The sequence below is a fragment of the Crinia signifera genome, chromosome 4, assembly GCF_055691185.1.
Source record: "Crinia signifera chromosome 4, ASM5569118v1, whole genome shotgun sequence".
Classification (NCBI taxonomy): domain Eukaryota; kingdom Metazoa; phylum Chordata; class Amphibia; order Anura; family Myobatrachidae; genus Crinia; species Crinia signifera.
Window position 1 is genome coordinate 305,897,942 of NC_139220.1, and position 14,262 is coordinate 305,912,203.

Sequence of the window (14,262 nt, forward strand, 5' to 3'; positions counted from 1 at the left end):
GGCCAGGCCCACCAAATATAAGGTAGTTTCCACTGACGTAAATTTGCGTGGCCTGAAGAAATCATTTGTTTGTTTGCGACCACTGAATGATTTCTCCACCAGCGGGACATGCGAGGGGAGGAGTCTACATGACACACCCCTTCACATGGTTGGAGGAGATACGGTGGCAGTGGGCAACAATTTGTGGGGTGGCCTTCTGGGACTCGGTAAGCTGCGTCCTTTGCAGGTTATCGAGTCAACCAGAATGAGGGCCATTGTGCTGATACAATTTTCTTATGAGAACATGCAACACTAATTCCCTTAGAATGAATTCTTATGTGATAAATAAGCGTTACCTTTCTAGTAAATCACTTGCCGCATGGAAGCATTTAAATGGTTTCTCTACAGCATGACTCCTCTGGTGTCTAGCAAGATGGCACTTCTGGGTAAAACACTTGCTACATTCAGAACATGTAAACGGCTTCTCTCCTGTGTGACTCCTCTGATGTATAACAAGATGTGACTTTTGGGAAAAACACTTGTTACAATCAGAGCATGTAAATGGTTTCTCTCCTGTGTGACTCCTCTGATGTTTCAAAAGATGCGACTTCAGGGTAAAACACTTGCTACAGTCAGAGCATTTAAATGGTCTCTCTCCAGTGTGAGTCCTCTGATGTCGAACAAGATCTGGCCTGGAGATAAAACTTTTGCTACATTCAGAGCATGTAAATCGTTTCTCTCCTGTGTGACTCCTCTGATGTCGAGCAAGATCTGTCATGGAGGTAAAACACTTGCTACATTCAGAGCATGTAAATGGTCTCTCTCCTGTGTGACTCCTCTGATGTATAACAAGATGTGACTTTTGGGAAAAACACTTGCTACATTCAGAGCATGTAAATGGTCTCTCTCCAGTGTGAGTCCTCTGATGTCGAACAAGATCTGTCCTGGAGATAAAACTTTTGCTACATTCAGAGCATGTAAATCGTTTCTCTCCTGTGTGACTCCTCTGATGTCGAGCAAGTTCTTTCATGGAGGTAAAACACTTGCTACATTCAGAGCATGTAAATGGTTTCTCTCCTGTGTGAGTCCTCTGATGTATAACAAGATGCGCCTTCTGAGTAAAACAATTGCTACATTCAGAGCATTTAAATGGTTTCTCTCCTGTGTGAGTCCTCTGATGTTGGTACAGATGATACTTCTGAGAAAAACATTTACTACACTCAGAACATGTAAATGGTTTCACTCCTGTGTGAATTCGCTGATGTATGAGAAGCTTTGATTTACTTGTAAAGTGTTTGTCACACTCAGAGCACAGATGTGGTCTCTCTCCTGTGTGACTCCTCTGATGGATGAGAAGCTGTGATTTACAGGTAAAGCATTTGTCACACTCAGAGCACAGATGTGGTCTCTCTCCTGTGTGACTCCTCTGATGGATGAGAAGATGTGATTTACGTGTAAAGCATTTGTCACACTCAGAGCACAGATGTGGTCTCTCTTCTGTCAGCCTCATCATGTATTATATGAGATACACTAGGCAGAATATGAGAACAGCTTTAGTGAATCCTCCAGAGGTATAAGAAGAAATGACGTCCGTGGTTGTATTTATCAGAGATTGTCCATTCAACAATGAATTCTAATAACCTGTATTTTACCTGACCTGTAACAAGAAAAAGTCAATATTTTAATTATAAATATTACTGGGGTACTTTTAATACTTTTATTTTCTTCAATTAAACTTTATTGTGTAGTAATAATAATGGTGCACTATTCAATAAATGCAAGAGTGATATAAATGCATTGCAATAGGTAAACATCTGAATGGTATATTATAGCAAATACAGCGATCAAGTAATAAGTGCAATAAATCAGTATTGTCAGTCCACCTATATACCAAATAAATAGGATGTAGTTTGACATTAATGGGGAATTCATTAAATTAATGACAAAACCTCCAAGAACCTTTGCTGTGATAATAACAGTATTGCTATTCTGAAAAATATTATGAACCAATACATGAGAATAAAAGAAGAGGGCCACAAAACCTGACCACACAGGACAACTAGCCCTGGCCTCCGGTATCTACTCTGGGACAGAGGTAAGGCTATAATTAAATCCCTTTCAAATGTTGAAGGGAAGATCTCACAAGACTCTCCATTGTTCATGCCATGTGGTATATTTTATAGTATCTGTATTCTACATTGGAATCCCCTCAGTATAATATAAACATAACTTTCCCACATATAAACAAAACTTGGGGCTAAGAGATCCTTGTTCAGAGAGGACTCAATCCAGTCCCTGTTAAAAAAAACAACATGGAATAATCTGTTTTGAAACATCTGTAAAGAAGGCAGAAAAATTAAATTATTCTGTAATATTGTAAAAGAGACGCTTGTTTCGTGCTCCCACTTGTATGAATTTTTGCTTACTTACAAAGGATTGGATGTGATATTGCCCTAATGTATGGGTTGCCCAAAGCTTCCAATAATCTGAAAAAGAGCCAGACTGGATGTGGTCATCGCTGACATCAGAGATCCTCCCCGGGATCACATTGGCACCCCAGCATATTCACAAGCACACCCAGAGAACCCCATGTTTCCACTCCTAAACATTGTCTTCCTTTCAATCAATCTGTGACGGCTATGTATATGGGTATTTATTCACAAACTGCATGTGTCAATGTGCAATGTGGATGCTATGCATGCGCAGTTATTCAATAATCGGTAGGATTGCAATTCCAATAAATAGTGACCCATGTTGAATTAGGTCCAACGTTCACAGTAATGCACCTTTTATATATAATTCTATTATATACTGTAGTAATAGTAATGATTTATATATTGGTCAAATAAATCTTGACTTACTGATAAATTGACATCTCTAAAATAATATCTAAAAATGATTGTATATTTATCAGTATATTATCATGTATAATATAATTACCTTACTCTGGGGATCCTTCCTCTGTCTCTCTCTTACTCCTCCGTCCTCCCAGCTCTCCAACCAGTAACTGATCCAGCAGCTTCTCCATCAGCTCCCAGTGGTCTGATACAGCCTATTTATAGTCACTCCTCCCCATCTCTCCACAGTAGTTCCCAGGATGCCCTGCAGGAATTCTTACACTGAGAGGTGACATGTAAATTAGGGTCACATAACATTAGTATACAGTCATTCACCACAGCAGCTGCTCCTGCCCAGCTCCTTGTCTTGTAAATGAAGTGTAAATATTCCTAAAGTCACTTACTACAATAGGAAATGCTAATTACACGCTGGCAGGGTAACACCTTGTATTCTAATTAGATTAATTGGACCTTTTATTTATTGTTTGGGCAGAGTTTCAGCAGAAAGACTTGTTCTACATATCAGCAGGAAAATAAGTGTTTTAAATTATAACAGTTATAGACATATTTACACAACCATAATGCCAATCAGTAATGATATAAAGGGATATGTTGGGTCTTAAATTGATTTTAAGTTATCTTTCCTTGATGTAAAACTTGATGTAAAACTCAAAAATAGATAGAGGCTATTCTGTCTTTGCTTTTAGATATGAAGACCGCAAACAAACAGTTGTGCATCACAGTGGTGCTGCTGATAGTTATCCCACCACCTCTTTATACAATAATAGTACTTTCCTTGTCACAATACATGAAAGGTGGTGTACTGTACTTTTTCTCTGCACAATAAGATTTTGAAAAGGGACATGTCTTTAATTCCTCTAGATGCGCTCACATTTTGTTCAAAGCAAACAGCTTTGAGGTCGTATATAGGACCAATTACAAAGCTCTGGCTCATCCCTCGTGTTTATTTCTTGCACCCTGGGGGAAACAAAGCAAATATACATAGGGCAACTCCATATTCGCAACAATTATATTTATTATAAAATTGCACTCACATAAAAACATATAAAAATGTTTTTATGTGATTTATTTTGTTTTATGTAAATTTCACCTGCCGGTGTTCTCACTTTTTAAAAGTGTTTACAATTTTTTTTGTATTAGTAAATAAAATTATATTGATTTTTATCAAACCAAGTATCCAGTGTCCCTTCGCGCCGTCTACCTTGTATTTACTGTCTTTTCTTCTAAAGAGGGGTTGAGTATCCCCTCTAGACGGCAGCAGGGACAAACAATTTCCAGCGCTTTGCTATTACTATGTTTGGTTATATAAAAGCTGCTGTCAGGTAATAAGACGGACACTGACGCCATTATAACTTTTTCATTACCCGACAATATATTCCCTGGCTACCTGCCTCTATGGATATGTAAAATACAAATTGTCCATACAAATGATGTGAAATTGTTTTATTAATAATCTTAAATTAGACTAGCCACTGATTGATAATCTTGGGAAAAATATATGCCTACAGCAGACAAGACAGTGTGAGATTATATCCCGATATTGTCATAGTTACTTGTCTTGCACTAGAAATGTGATGTTTCCATCTAAAAGCACATTCACTGGGATAATTGTGTAATTACACCACTAAATGTGTGCTCTCATGAGGGTTCGATGGGTAACAGGGGGGGTGTGATCACGGAAGTCTCCATGTAGGGCGGGAAAGCCTGTGAGCCCTCTGACATGCTGAGCTGCAGATGAACAGCACATTCACTGGGATAATTGTGTAATTACACCAGTAATTGTGTGCTCTCATATCAAGTCACGTGACTACTCTCGGGCTGAAGGCAACATTCAAACATGAAATAAGACTATTACTATTGCTGAAGTGTTCTTAGCATTGTCTTTTGCCACCCGCCCCTATGTGATGTACTATAAACACACCCGATCGTGCATATGTAATGATCGGGTGCAGTGAATATATGAATATCTAATGAGCGGCTCAGCTCCCGGCCCCCTGCTGGCTGCTCTGTGTAAAAAAAAAAATATATATATTTTTTTTTATTAAATATATATTCATGTGCAAATAGCATGCCCCTTCTCAGAATAAAATTCCTGATTTTTTGACACCAAATGTAAAAAACAAAACACTTTATTTTAAAAGTTCACATTCCTAAGACTGTCCAAGTCGAGTGGTGGTAGAGGTCTCCCGGACGTGAAGTGCTATTACCTGGCTAGCCACCTGAGCCAGGTGGTGGCATCGTTTGCACCACTGGGCACTACCTCTTGGATAGATCTTGAGTCCTCTGTTCTGGAGGTCGACCCCCTCTCCTCGATATGGTTCCTGAATAAATGCCCAAAATATACCCCCCCTACAGCCCTTCCATCCGTTAGGTTCCTCATATCACTCTGGAATAGCTCCAACACTAAATTTAACCTTTTCTCCAATCCCTCCCCCCTCTCACCTCTCTGGGGTAATCCAGACTTCCCTCTAGGATGCTCTCCCAACAACTTTAAACACTGGAAGATTGCAGGTATCACCCGGTTCACTGACCTTCTGGAGGAGGGCAGGGTTGCTCCCCTGGAGGTCATCAAAGAGAAACATCCTTCCTTAAGTATTAAACTATACGAATATTTCCAAATTCGCCACTTCATCAATTCCTATTCCCGATCAGCCCTCTACCCGCCTCCCACCGTGTTAGAATCGGAGTGCCTGAATCACCCCTTGAACCGTGGTATGATCTCGGGGGTTTATTCGCTCCTAGTCACCGCAACTGCCCCTATCTCGCTAAAACACGAATTAGACTGGGAGAGGGACCTGGGCCCCCCACCCGATGGAGCTTGTTGGACAGAGATCCGGGAAGCCATTGCTAAAAGCTCAATCTCCACCCGCATTAAGGAGACATCATACAAGCTTTACTATAGATGGTACTATACACCGGTCAGACTCTCTAAGATGTATCACCTTGCCAATCCTGCTTGCTGGAGAGGTTGTGGAACAAGAGGTACCTTGCTTCACATCTGGTGGGAGTGCCCGGTGATCGTTCCCTTTTGGAACAAAGTGAAAGATCTGTTGAGCTCCCTTTCAGGAATACCAATTCCCCTAGATCCGTGGTCGTACTTATTAGCCCGCCCGATACAGAACCTTAACCCCCACATGAATAAACTCCTATCTCACGTATTGGCAGCAGCCAAAATCCTCATAGCAAGAAATTGGAAATCCGCCGCCCCTCCCTCCATGCAAGCCCTACGTAACTATATGAAATTCATTGCCAATATGGAAAAGATATCCTCTTATCTCCACGACTGTCCGCTAGGGTTCGAACGAGTATGGGACCCTTGGACTCAGGCATCCCTTTCCTCTCCCCCCCGACTCAGTCATCCCAATAAGTGCGTGCCCCTATCATGTATCATGTATCTTGTATAGGTCCTACCATCGGCATTTACTATGCATAGAATCAACGCCATTCCCCTTCCGTTCCCGTAACGAGCCTGTACCTTTCACCCCCCCTTTTTCCTTCCCTCGGTCCCCCCTCTCTCCCCCCCCCCCCCTAATGTCAGGTAGCATAATTGTTTTTTTCTTTTCTTTTCCCAACTGTCTGATCGCGAATTGGACACTGTATTACCTGTTTCATTGTAAAAAAATTTTACTTCTGTCAATCATTATGATGTGCTACTGCCTTACAAAATTCTAAATAAAGAGTTTAAAAAAAAAAAAAGTTCACATTCCACTTCACCATAAAAAGATAGCGATTGCTACTCGGTGAAGCATGGCGATAATAACCTTGAAATGTATTCGCCATCTGGTCATTGATTAGGGTGATTCACCGTTTTAGTTAAAAAATCGCCTTACAGCTGTCAGGTTTCGGGTGTGACCCCACCGCCGGGACTGCTGTTTAGGACACACACGGCCAAACCCTATACTACCTCTGTTGTACCCCCCAGGCTGGGTGACCGACTCCTGCAGGTGTTACTAGGCTTCGCCTGTAGCCGCCACGTTTGAATGGGTAGGTTAAGCCCCCCCAAGCTCCGGTGCAGCCAGGTGTTATGAGAGGACAAGGAGCCGGGGACCCCCCTAGGGTACGGTCAAGAGGAAAGCTGACTGAGAGGCCTAACTGAAATTAACAAACGGCGACTTGCCGGGCCCTGGCTAACGCAACTAAGCGCCCGCGACCTGGTCGCCACAACCCGCGACAACCGTCGCCCAGGGAACCATACAAAATATAAGACACAATACCAAAGTATACAAAGAGCAGGAGGGACTGGAAAACCCCAGAAAAACTGGGAGACAAGGGGAGAGAATGAGTGGGAAGCAATGGACCTTCCCAGCATAAATGACCTGCCAATGCGGCAGACAGAGAACACAGGTAATGAGTAGGTAATGACAATAAAGAAGGTGTGAATGAAACTACCCCAAAGGGGCAACTCACGACACAGGAGGAACCAATGGAAGAGGAGACCACGAAGGAGCCGCTGGGAACAGCAGGGAAACGGACCGGAGAGCAGCAGACAGATAGGTCCAAACAGGAGCTATCACCGGCGAGGACTGCAGGGCTGGCTTCCTAGATAAGAAGGCTAGGAGCCAATGAGAATGGAGGCCTGAGTCCCGCCTGTCATAACGAGTCCTTTCCGACACCTGCGGCCTGTTGAATTTCGCGGCTTTTCCTCTCTGCCTAGCAGCGTCTGCCGTTGCTAAGCAACGGCGCTGCCGCGTCTCAGGCGCTTAGAGACGTGAGGAGGGAGGACGGGCGTCACGCTCCGACGCTGCGTCCTCCGGCGTCCCTGGTTGCTAGGCAACTGGACGTTAGAGCCGGAAGGACAGGCGGCTAAGCGTACATGCCGCTCTGTCCTTCCAGAAGCGCTCCCACGGCGCCTAACAGTACCCCCCCCTTGAGGAGGGGTTAAAGAACCCCGAAGCCTTGTTTTCTGAGGGAAATCCCGAAAGAAACTTGCTTTGAGGCGTGGGGCGTGCAGATCCCTATCGGGAACCCATGACCTCTCTTCCGGGCTGTATCCTTTCCAATGGACAAGGAAACATAAAGAACCTCGAGAGACCTTGCAATCCAAGATTTTTTCTACAAGAAATTCTGACTGTCCATGGACATTAACAGGTGGTTTACCCAGGTCTGCCTTTCAAGGAAATTTCCTAGACGTGAAAACGGGCTTGAGCAGAGAGGCATGAAAAGTATTGGCTATCTTTAAAGCCCTAGGAATTTGTAACCGAAAGGCTACAGGATTAACTTTCTTCACAATGGCAAATGGACCAATACATTTTGGACCAAATTTAGAAGTTCCTTGTCGCAATCTGATGTTCCGAGTAGACAACCAGACTTTATCGCCTACTTTAAAGTTGCATGGTCGTCTTGACCGGTCAGAAAAAACTTTTTCCTGAAGAGCAGCTCTCTTAAGAGCGTCGTGTACCTCCTTCCAAATGACCTTTAAACGGGCAGTAGTGGAAGAGCGAACTACTGATCCCTCTGGAGCCAGAGCAGTGGCTTTAGGGTGAAAGCCATAATTGGCTACAAAAGGTGAAGTCCGGGTAGCCGAGTGATAGGAGTTGTTATATGCGAACTCGGCAACGGGGAGGAACTCCGACCAGTCATTCTGAGCTTTGGACACAAAAAAGCGCAGATATTGCTTCAAGGATTGATTAAGGCGTTCCGTCTGCCCATTGGATTGGGGATGATAAGCGGAAGTTAAACTCAACTTGATCTTTAATGCATTGCAAAAAAGTTTCCAAAACCGGGCAATAATCTGCGGACCTCGATCAGAAACTATATCGGTTGGAAGACCATGAAGTTTGAAAACATGAGCTAGAAACAATTTGGCCAACTTATTGGCTGATGGCAACTGGGGCAAAGGAACAAAGTGGGCCATCTTACTGAACCTGTCAATAATCACCCATACTACTCGAAAACCTGATGATAGAGGTAGGTCGACCACAAAATCCATGGCAATATGTGACCATGGTCTGGAGGGAATTGCCAAGGGGATAAGTTGTCCTGTGGGCGACACTCTGGGAATCTTGTGTCTAGCACAATCGGGACAAGACTGGATGTACTCCTTGGTATCTGGAACCATGCTCGGCCACCAGACGCATCGAGAGAGAAGATCAAGTGTCTTCTTGATGCCGAAATGCCCTGCAATCTGGCTGTCATGGAACTCCTCTAAGACCCGTTTTCTCAAGGACTGCGGCACAAATAAATGGCCGAGAGGCATCTGTCTAGGTGCCTGACCCTGGACCTGCAGAAGTAGATCCTTGAGGGTCTGAGTAATGCCAAAATGGATAATTGATGCCGGAAGAATGGGCCGCGGAGTTTCCCGCAACCCTTGTTTGGGTAAGAAACTCCGAGACAATGCGTCTGCTCTTACATTTTTAGACCCGGGACGGTAAGAGATAATAAAGTTAAAACGTGTAAAAAATAATGCCCACCGGGCTTGTCGGGCATTCAGACGCTTTGCTGATTCCAGGTATTGCAAATTTTTGTGGTCTGTGATAACCAGAATCTGATGATTGGCCCCTTCCAACCAATGCCTCCATTCTTCGAATGCCCATTTTATGGCCAACAATTCCCGGTTCCCGACGTCATAGTTCATCTCTGCAGTAGAGAATTTTCGAGACATGTAGGCGCAAGGAAAAAAAAATAAAGACTCAGGATCCTGTTGAGACAGGACTGCCCCTGCCCCTACCTCAGAAGCGTCGACTTCAACGACAAACGGTAGTTGGGGATCGGGATGTCTTAACCAGTTGAGTGGTATGCCCGGAGATTTTCCGGGCTCAGCTGCGCTGCCGCAGCGGGCTGTCCCGGAAAATCTCCGGGCATACCACTATTATACAATATGTGCGCACCAGTGGTGTCCAGGTGTGCACCACTGGCGCAGCACCTCTACACTGCACCCTCGACCAGCTCCAGCCCCCCAGTGTCCCCCACTGTTCCCCCCTTGTACCTCTGCTCCGGCGATCGGAGCTTCCCCGACCCGCCCGCCCACCTGCCTGTCACTTTACAGTGACGTCGGCGGCAGGCTCGGGTATCGGAGCGGCTCGGGGGGACTCGGAAGCGCTCAGGCACCCGACTCCTCCCGAGCCGCGAACATCCCCCAGCCTGCCGCCGACGTCACTGCTAAATGTGACAGGCGGCATAGGGTTGGGGAGAGAGACAGCAGGGAAGCTCCGGCGTACTAACGCCGGAGCAGAGGCGAGGGGGGGGGGGGCTGGCTGCTTCTAGCCTTCTGTGGTGGGTTTTGCTGGGGCAGGATAAACCTGCCCTGGTAGGTTTGTCCTGCCCCAGCAAAACCCACCACTCAAGGGGTTAAAATGGGAGCAGACACAAAAGCTTGTTTTAAGGCCCTGAATGCCTCTTCTGCCTGAGGAGGCCACTGGGATGGAACTGCTTCCTTTTTTGTGAGCGCCACGATGGGAGCTACCACATCAGAAAAAGAGCGGATAAACCGCCTATAGTAATTTGCAAACCCTAAAAATCTTTGGACAGCTTTAAGGGTCGTGGGCTTGACCCAATCTAACACTGCTTGCAGTTTTTTGGGTTCCATATAAAAGCCTTCCGAGGAAATCACGTATCCTAAAAATGATACCTTAGTAACTTCGAATTCGCACTTCTCTGGCTTAGCAAAGAGACGATGTTCTCTAAGCCTTTGAAGAATTAACCTGACCTGATGGCGATGTTCTTCCAACGAGCTGGAGTAGATCAAAATGTCGTCTAAATAGACCACAGCGAAGACTCCCAAGAAATCTCTAAGGATGTCATTGATGAAATCTTGGAAGACCGCTGGTGCGTTGGACAAGCCGAATGGCATTACGAGATATTCGTAGTGCCCTGTTTGGGTACTAAAGGCAGTCTTCCATTCGTCTCCCGCTTTTATGCGGACAAGGTTGTAGGCACCGCGCAGGTCGATCTTAGAAAAGATCTTAGCGGTGCGAAGCTGGTCAAACAACACAGATATTAATGGTAATGGATACGTGTTTTTTACCGTTATCTTGTTGAGTGCCCTGTAATCTATACAGGGTCTTAAGGAGCCATCCTTTTTGGAAACAAAAAAGAACCCTGCACTTAAGGGAGACTTTGAGGGCCGAATAAAGCCTTTAGCCAAATTTTCTTGAATATAGGTATTCATGGACTGCGTCTCAGGTCCAGACAAGGAATAAAGTCTGGCTTTGGGAAATTGTGCCTTGGGAATTAGCTCAATGGCGCAATCGTATGTGCGATGAGGGGGTAAGACCTCAGCTTCGCCTTTAGAAAAGACATCCTGGAAGTCAGCGTAGGCCGCTGGAATCCCCTCCACGGAAACCATTGCCCCGAGTATAGGCTGCCCTAGGCAATGACTGGAGCAATGATTACTCCAACGAGTTATTTCCCCTGCCTGCCAGTCAATCTGTGGGTTATGAATCCGGAGCCAGGGGTGACCCAAAACGATCGGCACAGTGGCGCATGAGATAAGAAAGAAAGAAATTTTTTCTGTATGAAAAATGCCCACACGTAGGGAAACTGGTGGGGTCTGATGGCGGACCACTCCGTTGACCAACGGGCTGCCGTCCAGGCCTCGCATTATTATAGGTTTTTTCAGAGGGAGCAGGGGGATGGCCAGTCTTTCAGCCAGCTGAATATCTAGAAAATTCCCAGCTGCCCCGCTATCAATAAATGCAGTAACTGACATCTTCACCTCTATACCCTGAATTTCAGTAGGGACTAATAATGCATTGTGAGGGGAAATAAGAAGAGAACCAAAGTGAATCCCCTCTGCATTCACTTGGTTTTGGCGTTTCCCGACTTGTTGGGACAAGCGCGAAGGAAATGCCCTTTGCTCCCGCAATAAATGCATAAACCGGCATTCATCCGGCGAGCTCTCTCATCTGAGGTGATGCGGTAAGCACCAATTTGCATTGGTTCTTCTTCGTCCTCTGAGGGTACAAAGCCGAGGGAAGTAGGCCTCAAACTAGGTCCTCTCTCAGACCTGCGTTCCCTAAGACGCCGATCAATTTTAATCGATAACTCCATGAGTTTATCAAGGGATCCCGGGACGGGATACTGGATAAGGCTATCTTTAATGGCTTCAGAAAGCCCTAGCCTGAATTGGCTACGTAATGCCGGGTCATTCCAGCCACAGTCATTCGACCACCGTCGGAATTCTGTGCAATATGCTTCTGCAGGGTTCCGGCCCTGCCTGAGAGAGCGCAGATGACTCTCGGCAGACGCCTCTCTATCAGGGTCATCATATAGAAGTCCTAATGATTTAAAGAAAGCATCCACCGACGCTAAGGCGGGATTATCGGACTTTAACCCAAAAGCCCAAGTCTGGGGATCCCCCTGAAGCAAAGACATAATTAAACCAACTTGCTGCAATTCAGAGCCGGATGACCGGGGTCGCAGTTTGAAATAAAGCTTACAACTTTCTCTAAAATTAAAGAAATCCTTCCGGTTACCCGAAAACCGGTCTGGAAGATTAATTTTGGGTTCTACCAGAACCGGCGGATTTCCTCGTACACCCTCTTCCTGGGTTTTCATCCTAAGAGATAAATTTTGAACCATCTGCGTTAAACCTTGTAATTGACTGGCAAATGCCTGAGCCTGACCCTCAGGAGTGGGATTCATCTTAATAACAGATCCACACCAGAGACAACAAAGATATACACACCCAAAATGCTATCTGTCCAGCAAAACGGGAGAATAAGAAAGGGGAAGGGAGAGAGGAAAAAAAAAAATCTTTTTTTTTTTTTTGTAAGGCCGGTGATAATGTCAGGTTTCGGGTGTGACCCCACCGCCGGGACTGCTGTTTAGGACAGCCACGGCCAAACCCTATACTACCTCTGTTGTACCCCCCAGGCTGGGTGACCGACTCCTGCAGGTGTTACTAGGCTTCGCCTGTAGCCGCCACGTTTGAATGGGTAGGTTAAGCCCCCCCAAGCTCCGGTGCAGCCAGGTGTTATGAGAGGACAAGGAGCCGGGGACCCCCCTAGGGTACGGTCAAGAGGAAAGCTGACTGAGAGGCCTAACTGAAATTAACAAACGGCGACTTGCCGGGCCCTGGCTAACGCAACTAAGCGCCCGCGGCCTGGTCGCCACAACCCGCAACAACCGTCGCCCAGGGAACCATACAAAATATAAGACACAATACCAAAGTATACAAAGAGCAGGAGGGACTGGAAAACCCCAGAAAAACTGGGAGACAAGGGGAGAGAATGAGTGGGAAGCAATGGACCTTCCCAGCATAAATGACCTGCCAATGCGGCAGACAGAGAACACAGGTAATGAGTAGGTAATGACAATAAAGAAGGTGTGAATGAAACTACCCCAAAGGGGCAACTCACGACACAGGAGGAACCAATGGAAGAGGAGACCACGAAGGAGCCGCTGGGAACAGCAGGGAAACGGACCGGAGAGCAGCAGACAGATAGGTCCAAACAGGAGCTATCACCGGCGAGGACTGCAGGGCTGGCTTCCTAGATAAGAAGGCTAGGAGCCAATGAGAATGGAGGCCTGAGTCCCGCCTGTCATAACGAGTCCTTTCCGACACCTGCGGCCTGTTGAATTTCGCGGCTTTTCCTCTCTGCCTAGCAGCGTCTGCCGTTGCTAAGCAACGGCGCTGCCGCGTCTCAGGCGCTGAGAGACGTGAGGAGGGAGGACGGGCGTCACGCTCCGACGCTGCGTCCTCCGGCGTCCCTGGTTGCTAGGCAACTGGACGTTAGAGCCGGAAGGACAGGCGGCTAAGCGTACATGCCGCTCTGTCCTTCCAGAAGCGCTCCCACGGCGCCTAACAACAGCACGAAAATAGCACAAAATCGCCGAATCAAAATGGCGAATCAGCCTCATTGAATACTGCCCTAAGTGATACATAGGGGTTGAAATGTAATAGGATGAGAGATTTAGAAAGTGAGAGATATGGTAAGAAATCAATAGTTTTTTTTTAAAGTGGCAATCATTTACACTGCAAAATCAAACTGGTTTTGCAGTGTAAATGATTGCCGCTTTAAAATAACTGGAGTTTTCTTACCAAATTTCTCACTTTCCCGATCTCTCATCCTACTAAATGTCCCCCCCCATAGTATCAGTATAAGTAATTACATTGTACTAAACAACAGTGCGCTTTACATCACCTCACTGGGATATACAAACTTGTTACTATCCCTCTGAATGTGATTATTTGACCATTGATGTTTTGTTTCTCTCTGTGACAGTTATATATGTGTGTATATGTGCAATATTTTAATATATGATTTTTAAAAGCTTAGTTTTAGTATAACCTTCAATAGGTGGGAATAACTCCCCTTCCTATCCATTACTGGTTACAAACTCTAGAACTTGCCTAGCATTATCACATGTCCTAATGTAGATAGCCACTAATACTATTTTCAATTAATATATTCTATTATGTGAATAGAGGAGATAAATTTAAAAGAGTGCCCCAACAAAAAGAGAGTGATTTTCCTTCTATTAA

The 14,262-nt window shown here is 45.4% G+C and overlaps 1 protein-coding gene across 1 annotated transcript in view; it reads right to left on the reverse strand.

The window, feature by feature from the left end:
* Nucleotides 1-331: 331 nt before the first annotated feature.
* Nucleotides 332-14,262, reverse strand: part of LOC146073306 (uncharacterized) — a 146,451-nt gene continuing 132,520 nt past the window's right edge. The window contains exon 4 of the mRNA XM_083180484.1: nucleotides 332-1,473. Within this exon, the coding sequence (XP_083036610.1) occupies nucleotides 332-1,473 (1,142 nt within the window). The remainder of the gene's footprint in view (nucleotides 1,474-14,262) is intronic.